Here is a 24,951-nt window from a genome sequence, read left to right on the forward strand (position 1 = left end):
AGAAGGCCATAAATATAAGAATGAGAACAGAAAATGAACAAAATGTACATTGAAAGATTAATAAATATTTATTTGTACAAAGTATGCCATTGTAGAGCACAGTTATGGTCAGTGTCATATCAGGACATTATGTTGCCTCAGAAATTATTTTAGTTTCTCTGTTCTATAGCAGTTCACCCTTATCATGGCCATGTGGCAAATTTTATTTCTCAGTAATGAAGTATATTCTAAACTAAATATATTCATTTTTACAGGCACAATGTGAATTGTATAAGATATGTGAAGATGCAAAATCAAACATGAAGATTACATAAGTGTAATTAGCACAGAAGGAAGTCTGCTTAGGCCTGATGCTTATTACTCCACCGATCAGATGGTATCTTTGAAAGCTTACTGTGTTTATAACAATCGAACTTGACGTCTCTTCAGCTAAATGGCTTATCAAAGAGCGCATCTTGTTTACCAGAGTATAAAATAGTGATGCTGGCACACCATAGTGCACATCAGACCTGAATCATGACGTTCCTGACCATAATCACCATTTCTGCTGTTCCTCTCCTCTTACTCAGTTGTGGAGGTAAGCTATTTTTATAGAATTTAAATTTTAAGAATGTACATGCGTGTTTGCAGTAAAAAAAAATATATATTTTTTTTACTTTTTTGCTTAGGGATGTGTGAGAAGATAATTGGAGGTAGAGAGGTTGCACCACATTCGAGACCTTACATGGTCTATCTTAGTGCCGACTGTGGAGGTGCTCTGATTAAGGAGAACTGGGTCCTGACAGCAGCACACTGTCACAGGTATCATTTACAATTAAGTAATGGCTTTCATATAGTATGATCCTTGAATGTTTTATATGAGTGAGCCTATGCATTCTTCCCTAGTAAGAGGGAAGAAACATTAATGCAGTATGAATTTAAGTGAGAGTGCACTGAAAAATAAGAAATATATATATATATATAAATTTGTAGTACCTTTCATTGTTTGCAATAGCAGTCCTGAACATGCCTTAATGGTGATTCTACATGTTAGTAAAGAACTAATGCATAATAAATATCCAGCCAACCTTTTTCTAGTGTAGGATTTCAAGAGAACAAAGCTCAGAAGCAATCCAGGAACAGACACCAGTCCATTGTAGGAAACGCTCATCTACTCCCACTTTTATTATCACCAGTCCCACTTTAGTGCTGAACAACTATGAAAATGAAAGAGGAAACTCGATCCTCCTTAGAAAACACAAGTCCATCATAAAGATAAAGCACACTAACACCCCTCACTCACACAGGTCAATGTAGAGTTTTTTAATTAATCCAGCATGCATGTCTTCAGGAAGTGGAAGGAAAAGTGCAGTCAGAGAAAACCCACATCGACTCAGGGAGAATGTGCAAATTGCACAAAAACATGGCACAAACAGTTGTAAAATGTGCATTAAAACAATTTTGCTGTGAACAAACCTTTCTATCAAATATCCTATAATTTCTCTAAATTAACATCAAGTCAAGTTTTCAAAGTTCCCAAATGACATCTTCTGTCTACCACATTCCAGGATGCTTATTCCATGAATCTATGGTTCTTCATATGAAGAAAAACAGCCTTAATTTTAGTACAGAATTGACTCTTAAGTTTCCATCTGTGTCCTCATGTTCCTGTAAAGAAGTCACTATGTATATAAAGGCTGGCATCCACTGCATTACTTCTGTTATATCACCTCTTGTTCTCTATTTGTTTAAACTGAAAATGTTCAACTCAATATATTATATTATGTTATATGATATTATATTATTAGGGCTGCATGGTGGTGGAGTGGTAGCACTACTGCCTTTCAGTACGGAGACTAGGGTTTGAATTCCAGGTCCTCCTTGCATGGAGTTTGTATGGCTTCACCATGTCTATTTGGGCTTCCTCCCACTGTCCAAAGACAAGCAGGTTAGGTTAATCGGTGACGCTAAACTGGCTCTAGTGTGTTTGGTGTTTGTGTGTGTGTGTGATTGAGTGATGGAATGGTGCCCTGTTCAGGATTTGTTTCTGCCTTGCACCATGGGATAGGCTCCAGCATTCCCCATGACTCTTGTCTGGATTGAGCGGGTTAGAAAGTGATATAACATAATATAGAGGATCTTGAAGTTAGCATGGTTGGCCCACATCTCCAAGACCCTCAGTGTAACTGCTGGCCTGACTTGCACATTCCTTCTGTGCCCATGTAGGTGCCCTACAGTGGCTCCAGTTTCCTTTCACATCTTAGAAGCATGCATGTTAGGTTAATGGTCAGTTCTTTCTAGGCATGATGTGAGTGAGTGTGCCAGTGTGGGGTGTTTGCCTACCTTGCACTCTGTGTGGTCAAACAGATTCATGGCGTGCAGACTATATATCATCTAAGGAGATTTTCTCCTGTTTCCTCCTTGTGCATAATAAACATGTGTGTTTGCATAATTGACAGCACTTGAAGCGTTAATGTTTGTATGTGGCATTGATAAGGAAGTGCTGCAATGACTGAATGTTTTGTTATTAATTAAAATCCACCTTTTGTTGTTTTAATGCTAACATTACTCAAAGTTTTCGTCTGCTTTTTTATTTTTATTTTTTTCATTTTTATTACTATTTAATTTAATTTTTTTTTTTGTATCACTATACTGCTGCTGGATTATGTGAATTTCCCCTTGGGATTAATAAAGTATCTATCTATCTATCTATCTATCTAAAGAACTGTGTTATTTAAATGGTCACACATTTCCGATGTTCTGCCAAAAGAGAGGTTCCTAGCTGTGTGTAATCACACATTCTTAAAATATTTACCTCTCAAACATTTAATTTTGTTTCGTTATTTAAACAAAACTGTGGATAAAAATAGAAATTGGTTAACTGGTTAGTTAAGTCAATGTTTGAGATGTATTTTAGTAATAAAAAAAGAATAGTCTCACATTTTTTGGTTTTGAATTATCAAGTATCTGAACAGTACTCAATTAGTCATCATTCCTTTCTGTTATAACTACAGAAACCTTTAATCATCCTTCTGTGATTATTGCTGATTTAATTTAAAGTGGACAGGGTGGTCAATCCAGTTTACTTTGTTGTCAATGCAAAAAAAAAAAAAGAGCACATTTAATAAATTGCCTAGTTCCAAGTTATATCACTGGAATAACGCTAAATGCTGCTGCATATGCAAACAACTAGCAATTATAGGAACAGTACTTATGTTCATCTTTCTTTCTTCTGTTTGCCATTGTGATGGCTACTATTGTAATCCTGAAATGTATCTCTTTTTTTATCTGATTAATATTTATTACAACAAAATAAGTCAATTCACATTTTAAGTGAGACATGGCCAGTTGAAAGTTGAAAAAACAAAACAAAATAAAGATCTCCAGTCAGCAGAATTTCTGTAGATAATAAATCTCTGGAAGTCCACAGTCACCTCTTAACAGACAAAGTCAAACCTCTGGATACCAAATGGCCATCCACAACACTACAAGACACTGTACATACAAGTACATTCTATATGCAGGCTCATATGAAGATTAAATAATTGAATTTCAGAGCTCCTGTTGTCTCTATGTTATTTTGCATCGATAGAAATAGCATCCTGGCAGAAAGAAGAGAAATAGAATACAGGAGGGTCAGTAAAAGGTCAGAATGAATGTTACAATTTTATTTGTGTTCAAAAGACTAATAAATAGGGATGCAATATGAACAGCTAGTCCACAGCTCTAGTCAGGGTATACTAGATCAAAGTAGCAAGTCTTTAGTCTGGATTTAAATGTTCACACTAGTGGGGCTTCCCTTACAGAAGCAGGCAGACTATTCTACACCTTTGGGGCCTGTAGCTACTCCCCAAAGTTATTTTATCAACCCTTTGAATTTATAGTAATGTATGCTCTAGAATGCATGTATTGATAAGTAAGCCTAGGCAATGTAAAGCGTTATATATAAGAACACATCACATCTCACCACTTGCATATTCCACTCACCTACTCCAAGCTGGAGAACTTGCTAATAAAAACTGACTTAGAGATGTATCTACTGTTGACTACAATGTTTAAAAAGATTTTTGTTTTGCTTCTTATTGTTGGTGTTTTGCATACAGAAATGGATTTGTGCAGGCAATACTTGGAGCTCATTCCCTTAATGGAAATGAAAAGGGACAGCAAATAATTGAAGTAGAAGAGCAAGTGGTCCATAAACACTATGACAACTCAAACTATGCCAATGACATCATGCTGGTAAAGGTAAGCTGTTCCTTAAATTTATACTTTCCAGCCAATGTTTATATAAGGGATATCCAATCCTCCATTATCCAAACCTGTTTGTTTCATTGGAGAGTTGCTGGAAGGTAGAATTTGACTAGACACCATCAAGGAACCACCTCTACTTTGGATGGTACACTACTGGATGGCACACACTCACATTAGGCCAGTTCATAGACATCAAAAACATAACTCACATCTTCAGAATGATACATACCTGGCAGTCGAGAGAAACCCTACATGGATGTAATGAAAATCTGCAAACTCCTTATTAACTTCAACAGAACCAGGAATTTATCATAAGATAGCAGCATTATCTATAATTTTAACATGTCTCTAATAATAATAATATTACTTAAAAAAGATTTTTCTCCTGTTGTAAGTTGTAAACAGCATATTGTGTAAAAATAAAATATGTAATCTTCAAAATTACCCCTTCAGTTCCATTAGGGTAACAGCTCTGGTTTTCTTTTCATTTTTTCACCCCAGCCCCTCAATTCATACCTTTATTTGCATTTTTACCTGCCACTTTTCCCTGTGTCAACAGGGTCAGTGCCTTATAGTGACTGTTAGGTGCTGCAGTCATTAAGGTAACAGTTACCTGAGAGGACTATTTAAGACACCCACCTGCTACCTTCTCTTCACTGTGGCATTAGCTTGCTTAGGCAGCTGTGTTTTTCAGACCCTCCTTCAGCACTATACGAGGGGGGACCCAAAAATAGCGAGAATTGTTTTTCAAAAAATTGTATATTTCTCAGAACATTTCCAAAATTAAATCACCCTCAAAATACTCTCCCTGAGACGCAATACACGTGTCCCACCACTTTTCCATTATTCATAACTGTTCTGAAACTCTTGCAAAGTGATATCCTTCAGTGCCTTCCTTTAAAGTCCCTCTTCATTCTTGAAAATAAGAAAAGGTTGCAGTATTTAAGTCCAGGGAGTAGGGTGGGTGAGAAACCATTGTCATCCTGTTTTTCGTGAGAAACTGCCGCCCGCTCAGTGCTATGTGGGCAGGAACGTTGTGATGCAGAAGCCACTCACCTGATCGCCACTATTCAAGTCGTGACTCTGCACTGAATCACGCAATCGCTTGAGCACCTCAAGGACGCCGCTTGGCCAATTGATGCAGAGGGCAGTCGAGTATATACACCTAGTGGCAAACATTGGAATTAACGGTTCTCCAGCCTCCAGAAAAAAGTCTTGTTATTTTTGGATCCCCCCTTGTATTTTCCATTTAAATATTAAGCATGCATCTTTGAGACATTTAGTTAGGATATTTTTGACTTGTTTTTGATATTTTTGTACCCTCCAGGATTTACATTTTGTTTTTTGGTAACTGTTGGCATTACTGTTACTTGTTCTTTTCTTATTTGTTTAAGTATTGATATTTTTATGATTATTTTCTTGCTTGTTGTATTATTTAAATTACTGATTTTATTTCTTTACTCACGTTATGCTATTTTTTGTTTAAGCAAGTTGCTACTAACTGGTTCTTAATTTTTGATTTTTTAAAATTTATTTAATTATTAAATAAATTACCTTAATTATGTGTTGCATTTTGTATGCAGTTTTATCTTTCCTATGTGAGAAAAACCATAACAAATTTATGCTTTAACATTTACTTTACCGAGTTATACTGGGAAGATGCTCTATACCTCAAGTTTCCTGGTACTGGACCATCCTGTTTTTTTGGAGTCTGCTTGTTCTTCTGACATTTTGATGTTCTTCCATGCACTTGTTTCCTTCCATAATGTACATTAGTAATGAGTGAACCCTGCCGAATTTGCTTGGCTGTGAGTTTGGCAAAATCACAAAAATGTGTGGGAACTTCAACAAACTACGCAAAATATATTGAAGTTAGTAAAGAAGGAGAAACTAAACTAGTTTCGGTCATAATGGTGCAATGGTCTTTTAAATGCCCCTAATAAAACATCTGCCCACTATGCTTGACTGATTTTTGTGGCCAAAAATGTGATCTGTACTTTGAGGCAGCTATGCTAACCACTGTAACTCCATGCCTCAAAAACAAAAGACTGAGAAAAAACAAATGGTCACAAACTAGCAGAAAATACATAAAATATAGATCACTGCTTTCACAGAGTTCCAAACTTGGATCACACATTGCCCGTACTATGTGCACCTGTAAAATCATTTTTGTTTTCCATTTAACTATGAAGATGCTTAACACCTTTTTCTTCCTTCAAGGAAAAAGAAACACATTTGAAATAGTAATACATTTTTTGTTATTATTATTGTAAAGGGTTCATTCTAATGAGGAGGGAGAGGACTCCTTTAAGGTTTGAGCTGCACATGGCTAATTATGCATGCAAATTAGCCACATTGTTAAATATCAAGACAGTATTCATGACATTCCCATTATGGTCAGCTAATATAACCTTCAAATTATTTTTTAAAGCATTGTAGCCAACACCAATGATTGTGCTCACAAAATAATATGCTTCATGAAATTGTGGTGTATTTACATATAAATAAAAAAATTGCATAAAATCAGTCAGGACACTAACCAGCTGTCCTGATTTTGTCAGGTGTACTGCCACAAAATGCCGGCAGTGATTTTATTTATTAAGATCCACATGAAGAAACCTGAGCCAAAAAACAAGCAAAGATTCATTATCGGAAAGTCAAATACACATTGCCATCAAATCAAACATCAAACATACAATCGTTGAAATTTGGTGCACAACAATAATTTTGTGCAAATAAATCTTTGTTCATTTCTCCATAAGCTGATTACTTTTATTTTGGCAATTACCTTCTATTGAGTTTTCTAGTTTTGGGGTACCTGTTCATAATAGTAGAACATTAGAAATTCTTTATTTCAAGAACAGCATAATAGCTCCAAAGCAAGCTGAGGAATTTGTTGTACAATGCTTTTTCTTTATGGCTTCTTTTTCGTGAGTTTTTTGGGTTTCTGACCATTTCTGTTTGCTTTTCTGGTTTTCAGTTGTGGATTTGTTCCTTGTTTTGATTTTTGGCATTTGGATTTTGGCGTTGCAATAACTGCGTCAGGTAGCTTAACTATTCATCATCTCTTGTTATTTCCATACATCTGGAATTTTCATACTTCAACATTTTATGATTTTGAATTAATATTCTTGAAATTCTATTTCATTTATTTAGTTTGTGAAGTTTTACTTCTCTTAATAAAATTTTAGACTTTATATCTTTGCAGTATTCAGGCCCCTTTTTAAGCATTCAGTCTTGATTTGTAACATTGACCAAATCCCTGACTATAAAAATATAATTTGCACATTTAAAAAGTACTGTAAATCTGATGAGACATAATCTAAGGAGTTTTTTGAAACAGTACAAATACCATAGCTTGTTACTCTTAGTGCAGAAAGAACTTGACAAACCACTGACACTCTCATATTTACTGGTTGCTATGCCCAGTGGAATTTTATAAACAAAAATTAAGCCAAATTAGCTTCATTATGATTAGGAACAATCAGTGAGGCTAGAGACAACAAATTTTCCCACAAACTTTTTGCCAAGCATTAATTACTGCTTTTTTTTTAAAAGAAATAAGGACTTGCCACAAAGTGCGAATTTCACTGCTAAATAATGATTTTAATATACTTTCCAAAGTTTTACCTATAAACAGAAAGTGCTTCCTTCTGTAATATCACATGACCTAACCAGATTCATTAAAGACATACACTTAGCTTCAAACCTTCTGCATCAATTTAAAACAAACACACTAGATATCCTATTATCTTCAGACGCAGAAATTCACCATAATGCACAAACTCAGGTTTGCTTGGATAAAATTACTTCATACCAGTCCAGAAGCCTCCATTTGTTTTAACAACAGGAACTCAGACTACTTCAAACTAGAACACAGTACTTGATAAGGATGCACACTATCACAATTGCTTTTTCCAATAGCTATTGAGCCATTGGCCATTCATTGTTGTAATACATTAGAGATAAAGGGGATTATCATTAAAGAACTCAAGCAGAAAATATCATTATATGCAGATGATATGGTACTTTATATATTAGATGAAAAATATCATTACCATTAGTCCTTAACACATTAGCAGAATTTCAAAAGACATCTGGACACAAAGTGCACTATTACTAGTGAACTATCGAGCATACCATACTAGACTGGACATCTGTCTTCATTTTATCAAAACCATTTAACTATATTGGGGTAAATAACACAATTAAATATAAAGATCTTTTTCAATACAATTGTGTTATCAGCATGAAAAAAAAAATCAAACAAAATGTTAACAGATGGTCTGCTCATCATCACACTTTAGCAGGGAGAATTAATACTAACAAGATGAACATCATTTTGAACCTTCTATTTCTATTTCAGAGCATTCCCATGTACATGAACAAATCATTCTTTAAGAAACTAGACTCAATTATAACCTCATTTATCTGGTATTCAAGATGTCCATGCATTCAAAAAGTGGCTCTACAAAGCCCAATGTAATTATTGGGCAGCAAATATACACACGATAAAGACCTGGGGACTCATGCATAACGCTTTATGTAGAATTCACACTAAAACATGGTGTAAAGGACAAAAGCGGAAATGTGCGCATGCACGAAAAAATCTAGATGCATAAATCTGTGCGTTTGCCAACTTCCACGTTCTTCCGCTCCAAAAATCCTAGTCAGCGTGAAAAGTAACGCATGTGCATGCGCCTGTTGCAACTCCCTAAACTCCTCCCAGAATTACGCCTCTTTGAATTAATATCAATATAAATAGCCCTTAACTTCAGCGTTCTGTGAAAAGGCAATGACAAAAGCACGGGAGGAATAGAAGAATTTCAGCGAATACCAAGTGGAGGCAAATAAAAACGCACTATTTGTTGGTTCAAACAGTGGTATAGACAACAAAAGGAAGTTGATCGAGTGACATAGAGTGTCGGAGAAACTCGAAAGCTCAAGTTCACACAGTGCCCGAAATAAAAAAGAAGTGGTCAGATATCAAAGTAACTGTGAAAAGGTGAGTCATAGCCCACCATCTGAGTGTCATATGAAAGCTTATTAGGGTACAGAGAAAACTTTAATCTCAAAATTTCCACTTTAATTACATAGTTTATTTTGTCATTAAAGTAGAACATCATAAACTTCATCTTAAAATCATTTAATTTACTAGTTTTTCAAATCCCATCGTAACTAAAGTAGCATGTTAAATGCTTTGTTTTGTATTTGATCTTCTATGTGCTCTTTGAGTGTGAATCACTATGTGCTTCTCTTCCTCCTGCAGTACACAGAATCCATTACATTTGTGATATTACAGCTCTCTGAATAATTAAAATACTGAGACGTATACTTGATATCATTTTCATGATGATCAGAGTTAAAGCATGTTATTAAACATGGGAACATGGTGGCTCAGTGATTGTTCATGCCTCACGCAAGATGCTTGCTGCGCCGTGTGTGACCTTCGATGAAATAATTTATTGCAGCAGTACTGTCTCTTTCAAACGTACTAACCTCCAATTCCTGTCCTTACTTTTCTTTCTCCAAATACCCAATCACCACACAATCAGCTCTGTAATAGACATTACGCCATCTGTAAGCTTAGAACACCAATTCTTCAAACCTTTTAAGGAACATTGAAATATCTTTCGTAGTACATGTTAAATTATTCTATCCACCCAGTGTCACGCCAGTCCCAGCAGGAATACAGCGCGAGGCAGGAACAATCCGTGAACGGAGTGCCAGCTCCTCGGTAGTGCTGAGGCACAGTGTCCTCACAAGTTTAATTACTAACAATATAGATTATTTAAATGAAGTTAAAGTTTTATCTGTATAATAAACATTTTGCTGCATTTCATCTTAAAAATGATATCGTCATCATATGTAAATGCGCGCTTTATAAAGTGGTTCAGGTTGTGCAATATTATAACTGTATTGTAAGTTTACAGTGAGGTGATTGCACTAATAAGTACAAACAGTTCTACAAGGAGCACTTGATGGACTGATTGAGTGCATTTATAATTTATAGCGAAACTGTTTCTGAACTGCGAGGAAAGGCTCTGAAGCGTTTGCCGTATAAAAGCATTTCAATAGACAGCGTGGCTTAGGCAGCATGTACTTAAAGCTGTATACCGATAATTCTCTTTCCAATCAGCTGCTGTAGTGGTGCAGTGAGAGTAATATGGAAAAAGATGATCCACTGTGGCAACCCCTGACTGGAGCAGCTGAAAGAAGAAGGTGCAGTGAGATAACAATGGTAAAGCAGCTAAGGTATTTAGAATAGTTTGACCATTCTGTGGACCATTATATTCTTACAGGTTAATTACAATCAGATGCATTAAACTAATAAACAACATGCGGTTAATTTTAGTGTATTTATAAAGCCGCATCAAGGATGTGGATCTAAAAAAGAAAGGGAAACCACACTGGAACAGTAGCACTGCTTTGACACTGGGTGCTGCCAGTTAGCAAAACTGAGCAGAGAACTTGCGTACACCAGGGTTTGGGCCAGTGTGAAAATGTGTGTGGCTTTACGCCAAGTTTATGAGCAATTTGAGCGTGGAAATGGGAGTACGCAACATTTTTCTGCGTACGCTCCATTTATACATGAGGCCCCTGGAAACTGGCAGAAATTAAATCATTTGCACCAGCTCAGTCATCAAAGAAAAATAAGTCTTGCTCTACTTCTTTATATACCCAGCTTTGTGCTCCAGTAAAAACTAACTTTAGTCAATATACCAATCCACTGATCACTCAGAATATGGAACCAATGCAGGACACACTTCAAGGCAAACATACTTTTATCTGTTTCTCTTCTACACCTTTTTCAGCTCTTGTCAAGCCTACACAGTATTGAATCTTTGGAAAACGTATGGGATTAGGACACTTAGAGAACTGTATATAGATGTCAATGTCAATTTATTTATGGAGCACATTTAAAGCAACATCAGTAATGATTTACAATAAAGCATACAATAAACACAAGTAGAATACATAGAATAAAATACAATAAATCATAATGCAACCAGCAGTAAACTGAAATAAACAAATGACTAGGATTAGATGACAAATGACTAGAGGATGTCATGGAATGCATTAGAATTGAAATGATTCTTCAGTCTAGTTTTAAACAGCTCAGTTGAAGGTGACTCCTTAATGAAATTAGGTAAAGAATTCTACAGACGAGGTGCAGCAAATGCAAAAGCCCTATTCCCCCTTAGTTTTAAACTTAGTACGAGAGACAACAAGAGACACCTGGCTTGTAGATTTAAGCTCTCTGGATGGCTGTTGTAAAACACACAATTCAGATAAATAGACAGGAGCCAACCAAAAACAAGCAGAACATTCTGAACCAACTGCAAACTGTGTATCAGGATTTTGCTAATCCCAGAAAACAAGTTACAGTAGGAGATAAAAAAAGGGCTTAACCTTGTATAAAAGACATACAAAAGCTGGAAAAAACAACTCTTGACCACAGAATTAATCTACAGTATTTCTCAAAAGGGAGATTAGTTTCAAAAATAACCGCAAGATTACAAACTTGAGGTTTGCAAAAATCCAAGAAAGAGCCAAGAAGTTTGCTTTTGGCTGCAGGACCAGCTATCAGCACTTCTCTTTTGTTTTGATTAAGATCGACAAAATTATCAGCAATCCAGGATTTTATTTCTACAAGACAATTGTACAGCCGGTTAATTGCACACAGGAATATAAACCAGTGTGTCATCAGCATAACAGTGAAAAGAAATATTAAACTCCCTAAAAAAATCTCCTATGGGGTGAAGATATATAAAAAAATTAAATAAGACCCAAAATGTATCCCTGAGGAACACTACATTTAACAGTTGACGTAGATAAAACAGAGGAATTGAAAGTCAGTGAAAAGTGTCTACCAGTAAGACATGACCTGGACTAGTTAAGAGCAGCCCCTTTGAGCCCCACTGGTTCCTTAGGCCACAACAGCAAGATGTCATGGTCAATATTGTCAAAAGCTGCAGAAAGATCTAGGAGGACAAGAACTGGTGCAGCACCTGAGTCAGTAATACGAGAGATGTCATTAAATGCTTTCAGGAGGGCCATCTCAATACCATGATAACACCTGAAGCCCATTAATTAATGGAGTTAAGATGATCAACCAATTGATTATAAATAGTATTTTATAATATTTTAGCCAAAGATGGCAATCAGGAAATCGGAGGAAAATCAGCTAACACTATAGGATCAAATTCAGGCTTTTTAAAACAAGGTTGCACCACTGTATGTTTCAAAAATGAGGGCACAACACCTTCACTAATAGAACCATTTATGATAACCAGCATTACTGGATCCAGGTCATCAAAAGCTTCCAGAAGAGGTGTAGTAGAACAACATCAAGTGGACAAAAAGTAGGTCTAAGTATATCAATGGTATTTTTACCTGTGAAAATGAAACATCAAAAGAATCCAAAACAATGCCATAATTAATGACAGGAAGTACTTAAACAATTGGAACAATGACAGAGTGGAAAGAATGAAAGAAACTGCTTACAAGAATAAACAGTACTATTTAATCCAGTCTCTGAATGGGGGTAAATAGCCTCATTAATTTCAAGACTCCAGGTTTATTAGGGTGAGAGGACACCAAATCATAAAAGAAGTCATGTTTATACTTCTTAACTGCCTCCTGGAAATTAAAGAAGTACTAAATATCTACTTAGATACAGTCAGCCTGTCTTTCTTCCACTGCCGTTCAGCAATCCTACTGGTGTGGAGCTGCTGCAGTGTGGTGTCATTAAGCCATGGAGCAGGTCATCCCTTTTTGCAACGTGTTTTGCAGGGAGCAATTGAGTCTAAAACCATTTTACATGATGAATTTAAAGCTAAGACAGAATTGCCAATACTAAAGCACTGGCCTTGCAGATGAAGACTGGAAAACACGGTTTTAAAGTCAGATATAATACAAGAATTTAAAAAGCGAGAATAGCACGGAGCACAGCTTGTAGTAGCACCATCATCAGTAATATTCAAATCCATCATTAGAGAAAAATGGATAGTAAAAGGAAATTCACATATATCGATATTATTAACTGAAATACCAAGTATAAAAACAAGATCAAGGATGTGGTCAAGAGACTGAGTTGGACCATTAATATGCTGGGTAAGTTTAATGTTCAATAATGATAAAAAGTCATTATTCACAGGTTTAGATTGACAACAAACGTGTATGTTAAAATCACCAACAAAGAGTACTTTGTCAGAGAAGAGCATATGTGGTGTTATGGGTCCACAGCTCTCTCAGCAAAGGCCATTTTAGTTTAAATAAATCGCGGCTTAGTGAAGGGGCGTGGTGGCTGTAGCAGATCTCGGGCGATCTGTGGTGTGGGCGTTTCTCACCTAGTGCACAGGTGAGGGACTGCCCACATCGGTGATTGTTCTTGGGATTGCTAATGTGCTGCAGCTGCTATGGCCCCCTCTCAATATAAAAGGTTAAGAAGGAGTATTAGAGATCAGAAAAAAATGAAAAGAGAAGGAACCGCAGGAAGCAGTGAGGAGAGAGAGCAAGTCGGTGTAAGAGAGAGAGAGAGAGAGAGACAGACAGACACACAGACACACACACACACACACACACACGGAGTGTGTGGGCGAGTGAGCGAATGAGCGCTCGTGGGCAGCTGCGAGGAAGCCTGGGTGTTAGGCCGACACCCAAGAGTTGAAGTAGAAGTCGCTCCCGCTGAGCGATCATGTAGCGGGAGTGACCAGTGAAGGGCAACTGGCCGTAGAAGACTGGAAAGGCAGCGGGAGTCGCGAGGCTTGGAGTTTCAGTCCTTGGTGTGGGCGTCCTGGAAACCAAGGAGTCCAAGTCTCAGACCTGTGTTTGAGTAGAAAAGGGCAACTGCAGAGAGAGTCTCACCTGCTGCAAAGCCCAAGCGGGAGAAGCAGGTGAGACACTAACAGAAAAGCTTGTCATTTGTTTTTAAAGACTGCTTCCTACAGAACGTTTTAACCTCGTTTTTAAAGGATTGTTTTTGTTCTATTTATTTTTTATGTCCACGTTTGTTATTGGATTATTTATTTGAACAACTTTGAATCACTGCACTTTATGGACACTTGCTTGTTTTTAATAAAAGCACTTTTGCACATTTGTACCATCCCCTTGCTATGTTGTTGCCTCCACTGTCTAGCTCATCTCGGTGACATTATCGACGGTGTTGGGTTCAAGGGCTCCCAAAGAGCGATGGGAGCATGGAGCGGAACCCACATCGTCACAGCATAATGTCACCCAAGAGATCAGCAATTTCAGAAATAAATGTATCATTAATCACTGAAGGCCTGTAAATCATAGCACACTACAAAGATGAAGAGCTACACAGTTCGTAAAGTTGCAGTTCGAAGCTACTAAATGGACCCCTAGTAACAAAGTTTTCCAACAGTGACGAGACAGCGGAGGAGAGTTCAAAAGTGAATAACCTGGTGGTAGCAAGTCAATAAAGCAAAAAGAGTTACCATTAACAATCCAGGTCTTGGTGATGAAAAAGAAGTCAGATTTCTTTGAGGTAATAAAGTCTTGCAGGATAGGAGTTTTATTACACACTGACCTCACATTCAGGAAAGCAGTCTTGATTGACATGGAAATGCTTGCTGTAGGGCGAGCGCGGGTGGGACTGGAAAGATTATTAGCGTTTACTCCACTAGAACACACAGACAAAAACTGATGTCACTTTGAGATGAGGAAATTAAATTCGGTTTTCAGCACCTGAGGGCCACAGCCAGTGTTCTGTAGAAGGGAAGATGGGTCAAAGACGGTTTTCAAGCATCGAGAATCCAAGTCTAGTGAGGAAAAATTGAGCTGACGTTATTTAACAGCAATGTCAACTAGCCTTCCGCGTCAGTGTCAAGAGCATCTTCATCTCCAAGGGGAGCTCAGCTCACCCATACATGTGAACACCGACATCCAGGTAAAGAAGTCAGGCGATGAATAAAACAAGGGTGTAGGTTCAAATAAATTCCCATCAGAAAAAGAAAAATTAGAGGATAACACGTCAGAAAAGATATTAAGTAAGGAAACACGCTCCAGCAGGGTGGAACAGATACAGACGTCAAGGCAAGGATCGGCAAAGCAAGAGCTGCCTTCATCCAGCTCAAGAACATCTGGGCTTCCAGAGAACTGACCTTGACCACCAAGATACGTCTGTTCAATGCCAATGTGAAATCAGTACTGTTGTACGGGGCCGAAACCTGGAGGACAATCAAAACCACCACCAGACATTCATCAACACCTGTCTCAGAAAGATCCTCCACATTCGCTGGCCAAACACCATCAGTAACACCAACCTATTGGGAAGGACCTGCCAACCCTCAGTAGAAGCAGAAATCTGGAAGAGAAGATGGGGATGGATAGGGCATACCCTACGTAAACCGCAAACTAGCATCACCAGACAGGCTCTTAGATGGAACCCCCAAGGAAAGCGGAAGAGAGGCCGTCCAAGAAACACCTGGCGACGCGACCTTGAAGCAGACATCACAAGGATCGGCTACACCTGGAGTCAACTAGAAAGAATGGCCCAGGACAGAAATCTCTGGAGATCTACCTTTGGCGGCCCATACCCCGGAATGGGTGGAAGGCATAAGTAAGTAAAAAAGGAAACACAATCATAGAACAGTAGCCGCTGGGATATACTAACACATAAAAACAAAATTGAAACATAAATTAACAAGACGAGCGGATGGACAGCCACACTAGTCAGCGCCATCCAGATGATTAGGGATTTGAAAGTGTTTGCATCTTAAGAACAATTAACGCTTCCACCATTTTTTCTCTATTTTCAAATTAGAAGTTTTGTTGAAAGAAACCTACCTAATTTTCCACACTTTCCATCTATCTCTATTCCAGAGGAAATTCTAATCAGTCTTGAAGACTCATTTCAACAACATGTAAAAACATCTCAAAGAATCTTCCTTTCAATGATCCTATGGTATAGTGGGAAAAGGACCTTTCAATTAACATCTCAGAAAAGGAGTGGAAGTCAGCCATGGATAGCTCTATATGTGCAAAACACTCAATAATTCAACTTAAAACCTTCAATTGATCACATATATCTTGCATGAAATTGTTCAAATTGTATTGAAGGCAACATCCAACCTGCAAGCTATGCAGTCTAGCTCTAGGCAAATGTTATGATAGTGCACAAAATTTACATATTTTAATGTTTATCACACAGCGCTGGTGTCACAATCACTCCTAACCCATTAACATCTGTGTTATTAGACTCCCAGATCGGCCTAAAAAGGAGAAGGACAAACTTATTGTAATTTCCTACTACACTACTAGCACATTGATGTATCTTGCTTAACTGGGAGAATCCTAATCCACCTCTTATAACTCAATGGGTGACTGATATTTTACAGCATATAATGTGATAACTGGAAGAAATCAAATTCTCACTTAGATGATCTGTCCAAAACTTTTTTTTTTAATAAATGACAGGACTTAATGAAAAAAAACAAAATAGAATAAACATTAATTTACAGGGTAAAAGAGGTTTTCCCTTTTTGCATTATTTTTTTCCTTTGCTCTTGGCTGTCCATTCTTTCTCCGAAGTGTGATCTGAATTCTTGCTTTGTTAGGTTTTGACATTATGTTTTATGAGTTCTGCAAATTTTATTACTTTCATGGAAAAGCAGAATTATTAAAAACAAAAAAGAAATCATTTATTGTACACATCACATGCATGCAGACATCATATAAGTCAGATATGTTCATTAAATTGAACCAATATTATGCTGGATTGCTTTGAATTTATTATTTCCTTCTGTTCCTCTTTCTAAAAGCTGAGCAAGAAAGCCACCATCAATCAGTATGTGCAGATGCTTCCACTGCCTACCAGTGAGGTGGACCCCCCAGCAGGTACCAGCTGCAGGATCACAGGATGGGGGAGAACTGAATATCACGGGAAACCAGCCGATACACTTCAAGAAGTCACTGTCAAGGTTATAAGCAGACAAGAATGTAATAGAAGAGATTCTTACAATGGGAAACTAACACCAAGCATGATGTGTGCTGGAGAACGCAATGGAAGAAAGGATGTCTGTACTGTAAGTTCTGCTATCTATCCTGAGTTGATAACAACAGCCCCACAAATACTAATTCATAAAAAAGTTATTCAATTACTTATTCATTTTTTGGGGAAAAAGAAGACTTTTTGGTTATTTTTTTTTAATGTTAAAGACAGGGCCTTTTATTTGACTTATATTTGTCTTTTATTTGAAATGTTTGGTATAGCTAGAGCCCTGTCAAAAAAGTTGTAAATGTGACACAACCCCATCATAGTTACTAAACAGTTGTCTTTATTTTTTTTTTAATGAGAACCATCTTAGGTGCACAGGACTGATTTAACCTTACTAGATAAGTAAAATCCTTAAATGTTTATGTTAGAGTTGGCAGCCTGGATCACAAGTATGCAAAGGAGAGAAGGCAAAACTAAGCCTTTCTAATTAAGGCCCCATCCACACCAGTACGATTCCATTTAAAAACGCAGACATTTTTCTCCATTCATTCACTACCCTTAACTGATTAAAATGAATACTTCTGAAAATTCTCTCCAGAGCCGAGGCGGTGCTTCAGTGTGGATGGTTGTCAATGAAGATTTTTGAAAATGCTGACTCCATCACACTCTGGTTGGTTTGCGTGTATTATGTAGATTTTCCATGATAGAATTCTGTTCAATACAACATCTCATTCCCTGACTGGCCACACTTCACAGAAGAGAAACATATATCAAATTTGCTTACCATGATGCTTGTTGTGTTGATTACCAGTATGCACCAAAATTCTATTTTCTACAGTTTAGATGTCAGATAATTTATTGGTCGCCAGTGGCGTCATTGTCGTAAAAATTTCAGAACTCTTTAAAAATCACATTGTAAATAATTCGATTATCAATGTTAATTACTTAAACTTGATCCATTCAATAAGGAGGTGCACTTTTAGCAGCAAAATTAAAAACAAGGTGCTGAATGAAGTGGATTGGTGTGCAAAGCAGTCGAGCTCACAAGACATACAGGTCAGAGATACAAAAGCACAATGCAGTAAAGTGAAGATTGAGAAACACATGCACATTTAGTTTCTAGTTGACTATTGGGCTAGTTTTACAAATTTGTTACAAAATGCGCTCCGATCACTGTGGACTGCTTATAATCAATCCTCTCAAGAATGAACATAGAGCTGATCAGTTTTTTTTTTAAGTGTCACTTTAACATTTACATTGTTCTGCTTTAATGACAAGACTACCATATCCAGTTCTGAAGACTGTTACTTTCAACTGTGATCAGTGCATTAACGAGACACGGGGTAATGCACTGCAGTTCCTTAAACAATTTCTTTTTCTACACTGTACAAAAAAAAAAACAGTTTTATAAATGTTGCGAAAATGCTAGTGTGAACATATATCATTTACATTTAAAAACACCATCCATCCATCCTGCTGAATCCAAACACAGGGTCACGGGGGTCTGCTGGAGCCAGTCCCAGCCAAAACAGGGCACAAGGCAGGGTGCCAACCCACTGCAGAACACACACAAACACACCAAGCACACACTAGGGCCAATTTAGAATCGCCAATCCACCTAACCTGCATGTCTTTGGGAGGAAACCCACGCAGACACGGGGAGAACATGCAAACTCCATGCAGGGAGGACCCGGGAAGTGAACCCGGGTCTCTTAACTGTGGGGCAGCAGAGCTACCACTGCGCCACCGTGCCACCCTAAAAACTCCATTTATAAATTAAAACATAGTAGTGTGGATGTAGCCGAAATCAAGTATCCACAAAGGAATTAGGTTACATAACAAGATAATTAGACAATTAGATAACCCATACAAGTATTCAAAATGGCATCTGTTCATTGGTACTACAGGTTAGGATCAATCAATATTATAGAAAAAATCACCACAGAAAGGTTGTCAGAACTTAGAAGGGTTAATCTTGACAATATTACCTACTGCAGACACAATAACATGACGCTCTTTGGAGGTGGTCTCTTGACTTTGCTTGACTATTACCTTCTTCCTTACCTCCTCAGACAACACTCTGCTTTTCTTCTCTTGTCCGTGTTCAATGTGATGCACACAATGACACAACACACCTTAGTGAGGAGTTTACTCCTGTCAAAAAGACACCAGCTGATTATTGAAGACACCTGTGATACCAATCAGTGTAATTATTCCAATTCAGTTTTGTCTTTTAACTTCGAAGGGATCCTAATAATTTTCATCATGTTATTTTCATTTGTTTTATTTTCTGAAAATAAATCAAAAGTAAAGTGTTTGCTCCATGGAATCTCGAATAAAGAGATTCTAGTTTCAACTTATTTTATGGAAAATTGAGATTTTGTTCTAAATAAGGGAAGGGTATCAATAGTTTCAGACACATCTGTCGATGACACATACCACATAAGAGGTGCTGGTACATGAGATGTAACCTGTTAAACCAGTGTGGCTCACTTGTTCTAACTGTACAAATATTAACTAATCAGCAGCACCTCCCTGCACTTCATTGAATGAGTGTGTCCATGTACTTGGTTCCTGCCTTGTGCTCAATTTTACCAAAACTTGGTTCTTTGAAGTCCTGAAACTGGATGAAGTATATTTTGTAAACAGGTGAACAGACACATTTCAGGAATGATTATGTGTGGTGTAGCGGGTCCACAGCTCAAGTCAAATGGCGCTTTTCCACTGCATAGTTCGGCACAGCACGGTTCAGTACAGCTCACCTTGGTTCGGCTCAGTTTGTGTTTCGACTGCAGTTTAGTACCGCTTTAGAGTGGGCGGGATTATTCACGTGTCGTTATAGTTGCGCCGCTCTACTGCTCGCTCTTCATTTTTTTTAACATGTCCCTACACTGTTTGTAAGTCCGATGGCAGCCATGTGCGCCCAAGAGCTTAGCGACCTCCTGAAAAACTTTTTCATGCCTCGTCGCCCCATCCAGCTCTCGCTGGATCCGCTCCTCGGCTATCAACGAGAGTAACGTCTGTACTTCCTCAATAGACCTCGAAACAGCCATTTTTGGTTAAAACAAAACGGTGCGTCCGAAACTTCGCTGGCTGTGCTAAAAATCTAGCGGGTCTGTTGCGTCTCGTGTCGCAAATTCAGTGACGCAGTAATGACGATTTTCTCCGGCCAATCAGTGACCAGCAGAGTTTACACGTCACGTTTTGGTAACGGTTCGGCTCGCTAGGAACCTCGGCTAAGGTGGTACTAAAAAAAGGACCAGGTACCAGGAACTGTTCCCAGTGGAAAACCCCCCAAAAGTGAGCTGAACTGAACCGTGTCGTGCCGTACTATGCAGTGGAAAAGCGCCTATAAATGCCACTTTTTAAATAAGTGGTCGCTGCACTCGCAGCTTAGAGAGGGGTTGTGGTAGTGTGGCCGGAGCGGTTCCCGGGTGATCCTTGATGCAGATGGTCCTCACTTAAGTGCACAGGTTAGGAGTTGTCCACAGCCGTAATTGTTGCCAGGAGCTGATAACTGCCACACCTGATCCATGTCCCCGTAATAAGTAATAGAAGTGCGAGGCAGATAGGGGAGGAGAAAAAGAGAATAGAGAAGAGAAAGACAGAGGTTAATGGAGAAATAGGTGGCAGGAAGAAGAAAGCCGGTGTGGGAGAGTGAGAGCTTGCTCATGAAATTTTAATGCAGATAGTAGGAGAGCCCCGAAGGAGTGTTTGGCCAACTCTTGGAGGGTGCAGATTGAAGCGGTCGCTCCAGCTGAGCAATTTTGAAGACCTGGAGTGACCGGCAGAGGGGTCGACTGGCCATTGAAGGAAGCGGAGTCGAGGTGGCTTTGGTTGGGTTGAGCCCCAGCGTGAGCGCCCTGGCTGTTGGGGGAGGGAACGCAAGTCTCGGTCCGGCTGGAGCCCGACATAGCCAGGGATTGGAGGGCTACCGGACCAGAACTGAAGGGAGCTGCATTTTGCTGGTAGGGCGACTCCCCTGTTGCGGGGCTCAATGGGGAGAAGCAGGGGAGCTGCCAGTAAGGGAGAAGAAAGCATCGGAGTTTTAAGAAAAGACTGCTTCCAGCCATTGATTTGACCTCGTTTTAAAAGGATTTTTCTATTGTGTCTTTAACCCCTTCAGATTCACTTGTTTTGTTGGATTATTTACTTAATGACTTATTTGAAGCACTGCACTATTTATTTGGAGACTTTGTTTTTGATTTTGTTGTTTTTAATAAAAGCACTTTGCACTTTTTGCGCCATCCCCTTGCTTTCTTGTGTCTCACTGTCCAGCTCATCGGTGACATTAGTGATGGTGTTGAGTTCGAGAGTTCCCAGAAGTGAGATGTGAGCATGGAGCAGAACCCGCATTGCCACAGTGTGTCAAAGCCTTAAACACCATGGGTCAGTGGTAGTGTGCCCTCAGTTCGGGGTGATCCCATGCTGATCTGCTTTTAGTACGTATTTATGGTTCTATGACTAACTTATGAGTTTAGTGCTGTTGCAGTGTGCTTCAGAGCTGCAGCAAGCCAAGACTAAGACTAAACACAGTTGCCGTGTGCCTCTTGGAGTCAGAGAAGGGGAAGAAAGTTGTGTACTAACTTATGAGCAGGTTCAACAGACTTAATATGGCGGGTAATGTTACAGAATGAATTCCGATAGGTGTTCTTCATATCTAATATAAGATCTCTCACAATATGTATTACGTAGAGGTTCTCTGCTGTGAAGTCTGTACTACGATGATACATTCTTTATTAATATTGTCCAGCATCTGATTAGGATTTTTTTACTAGTTTTGTGCAAAACGATTCTTTTTAGAGATTTGATGCATTGCATTCAGTTCACCAAAATGATTCAAGTCTTTGAATTACTGATTCATTTACTTCAAAAACAACAAGAAGCTATATTCTAGTTTAAAATCTAGAATAGCATCATAACAGTGTAACAACATTAACTGCCAAACCATGCAAAAAATAAAAAGCAAGTACCAATATAAGTAATTCACGCATAATATTAATAATAATAATCCTCTTTATTTAATTTTGACAATAAGTAAAATTTCAACAGTAAAGAGAAAAAAAAACAATCGTACAAATAGAACCTTAGAATAATGTACGCATCACGATAAAGCTGTGATAACACTGACATGTGACTAAATAAAATTATTTTCAATTTTGAATTAATCTCCTGCAATTTCCTTCTTTCATTTCTGATCCAATCTGCCTTACCTATATCATCATTGAATGGAACGCGAATCTCCTGTCTGCAGTTTGTGAACGAACTTGCATTGGTTCTCCAGATCAGCAGAGGGAATTCTGGTTCAGTCAATCAGGCTGTGTACTGAGACGGTCATAGTCTAGAGTTGCCAGATTAGAAAATTAGAAATACACTCTTAAAATCTCTCTCTATCTTGCTATATATATAAATTTATACATGCCCCCTACACACCCAGACCAATATATTATATAAAAGTCGAGACATAAGTTAAAAACATAAAGCAAGGATTTTAATTTGTTCTGAGGAAAACAAAAGTAAAATCATTTGAAAATTATTTTACATTTTGGCATCTTTGGATGAATGGATTAGTTTTTAAGTTAGAAAAAAAAAGTGGGCCGTAGCAAGTAGTAACAACACATTATGTTGACACTGTATGTTGTAATGCTGATACAGAACTGCAGAGCAACGTGGTTGGAGAGCAAAACGATAACAGTGTCGCTGTCCTCAGCCAACCATAGCAACTGAACAAATTGCAAACAGGCAGCAAACACTCATTTCCTCATTACATTTGGGTTATTTTCATCAAGAGAATCTGAGAAAAGAAAGTATAATTACTAATAAAGTTACAACTAAGTACCATAAGAAGGTAGTAAAAATATATTTTTATTATGAAATCTGAAAATGAACTAAATACGGGACATTTGGGTGTCCTTGAAAGGTCAGTACGGGACAGGGGACAAAATTATCAAATATGGGATATGTCCCATATATAAGGGACGTCTGGCAACCCTATCATAGTCACTCAGTCACAGTCAACTGATCAGTGGGAGGTGCTTGTTGTTTTCTACCAAGTCAGTCATTGGCTAGATTAAGATAAAGATTAGTTCTTTAATGTAAGTGAACCAGTACGTTCTTACATAGACCAAGACAAATACAAAAGAACTAGTTTATTCGGCTACTGCACATCACTATTTTTTATGGTTCAGTGACTGTTGGACTAACACGCTTGCTAGGAAAAGCTAGGCACATAATGCAAGTACCATGTCATCTGTATTGTCTACATGAATGGGAAAAGAGTCACAGAGAGGCACTTATGCTTCAGATACAATTTTACTAACAGGTATTTCTTATTGTCATTACTTTCCGTATAAGAATTTGAGGGCCTTTTCATATGTTCAAAGTGAATAATGTTTGTAATAATGACAGCAACACTTATTTTGATCTAATGCAGCTTAACAATTGCAATTTTTAGCAGGTTTACTCAAATAAACTTTTCCATGAGCTTTGTACCTTAATTGAGATAGGCTGAGACATTAATTGCTGGCATGAGCAAACCAAGGAGAAACATAAGGCCTAGTTAAATGTGGTAGCGATCTTATTCCACTATTTTCCTAAGACAACACTTATGTAGCCTAACTAACTATGTAGCCTAGTCTGGATCCGATGCTAGTACTGTACTGTCTCAGTTTCACTGCAACTGACTCTGTCTGACCAACCTTTAAAAGTAACACAAAATGACTAAAGTTGATAAATTACTCAGTACACATTTTGATGTTTTATGGCTAACCTTTTGTATTTTCTTTACTTTTAGGGTGATTCAGGAGGTCCGCTTATATGTAATGAGATTTACACAGGCATTGTTTCCTTTGGTGTTGAATGTGGGAAAAGAAACTTTCCAGGAGTCTATACTCGCCTCACTGATGATTATCTACACTGGATCAAGAGAGTAACACAATACTGAATGATTTTGTTGTTTTCGTGTTACAATTGCAGGAAGTGCTATTTTTTTCTTTTAGTTTATGCAACAGATTTCAGAGTCACAAAATAATTTTATTTGAACATAATTAAACAGTATTTTACACTGCTGCATGATACACTTCAGTGAATTGATCCATCTTACTTCACATCTACACAAAGACTGTATTTATACTGTGACATAGTGCTTAAGTTGACATTCTCTGTAAGTTATGCCTAAGAATTAAGACCAGAACAAATTAATTTAGAAAAAAAAATAACTCAATAAAATTTGAAAGATATTAAAATGTTTTATAAAGGATACTGAAAAATGTCCAACTACTGTTAAAATAAAACTAAAAATTAGACGTGAGACCATACAAATATCTCACAATACAACTCATAATGTGATTGAAGCTTCACAATAATGGAATACTGTTTGTGCCAAAATAAAATGTAATTTATTTATTTGATAACTTCCATTTTATTTATTTCATTTTGACACAAATGCTACTCCATACACAATACACTATTCCCCTGATCTGAAGTTGTCATAAAAGAAATGCATGTTTAGTGTTACTTATTGTCAGACATTCATAAACCAAAACACTGCAAAGTATATTCAAATCTGTACAAAAATGTGCACGCTTTAAAGAAATTTTTTGCAAGCTTTTTCTTTTTATCAAAATAAAATAATCTTAAATATTTATATAAAATATTTGAAGCACAGTAATATCTCTATATATAATCTTCATTTGGATCTTGATCTTTGTTTGTCTGCGAATGAATTAGAAGAAGAAGCACTAGATGGCAGTAGAGAG

At 37.6% G+C, this 24,951-nt stretch overlaps 1 protein-coding gene across 1 annotated transcript; it reads left to right on the forward strand.

Annotated features, from left to right (window-relative positions):
- The first annotated feature begins 449 nt into the window (after positions 1-449).
- LOC120527190 (granzyme A-like) lies at positions 450-24,606 on the forward strand. Its single transcript, XM_039750344.1, has 5 exons — positions 450-577; positions 669-801; positions 4,083-4,224; positions 17,019-17,282; positions 23,988-24,606. Exons 1-5 carry the CDS (start codon positions 517-519, stop codon positions 24,135-24,137), a joined length of 750 nt encoding a protein of 249 aa, XP_039606278.1. The 5' UTR covers positions 450-516; the 3' UTR covers positions 24,138-24,606.
- The last annotated feature ends 345 nt before the right edge of the window (positions 24,607-24,951 follow it).

Source organism: Polypterus senegalus, chromosome 4, assembly GCF_016835505.1.
Source record: "Polypterus senegalus isolate Bchr_013 chromosome 4, ASM1683550v1, whole genome shotgun sequence".
Classification (NCBI taxonomy): domain Eukaryota; kingdom Metazoa; phylum Chordata; class Cladistia; order Polypteriformes; family Polypteridae; genus Polypterus; species Polypterus senegalus.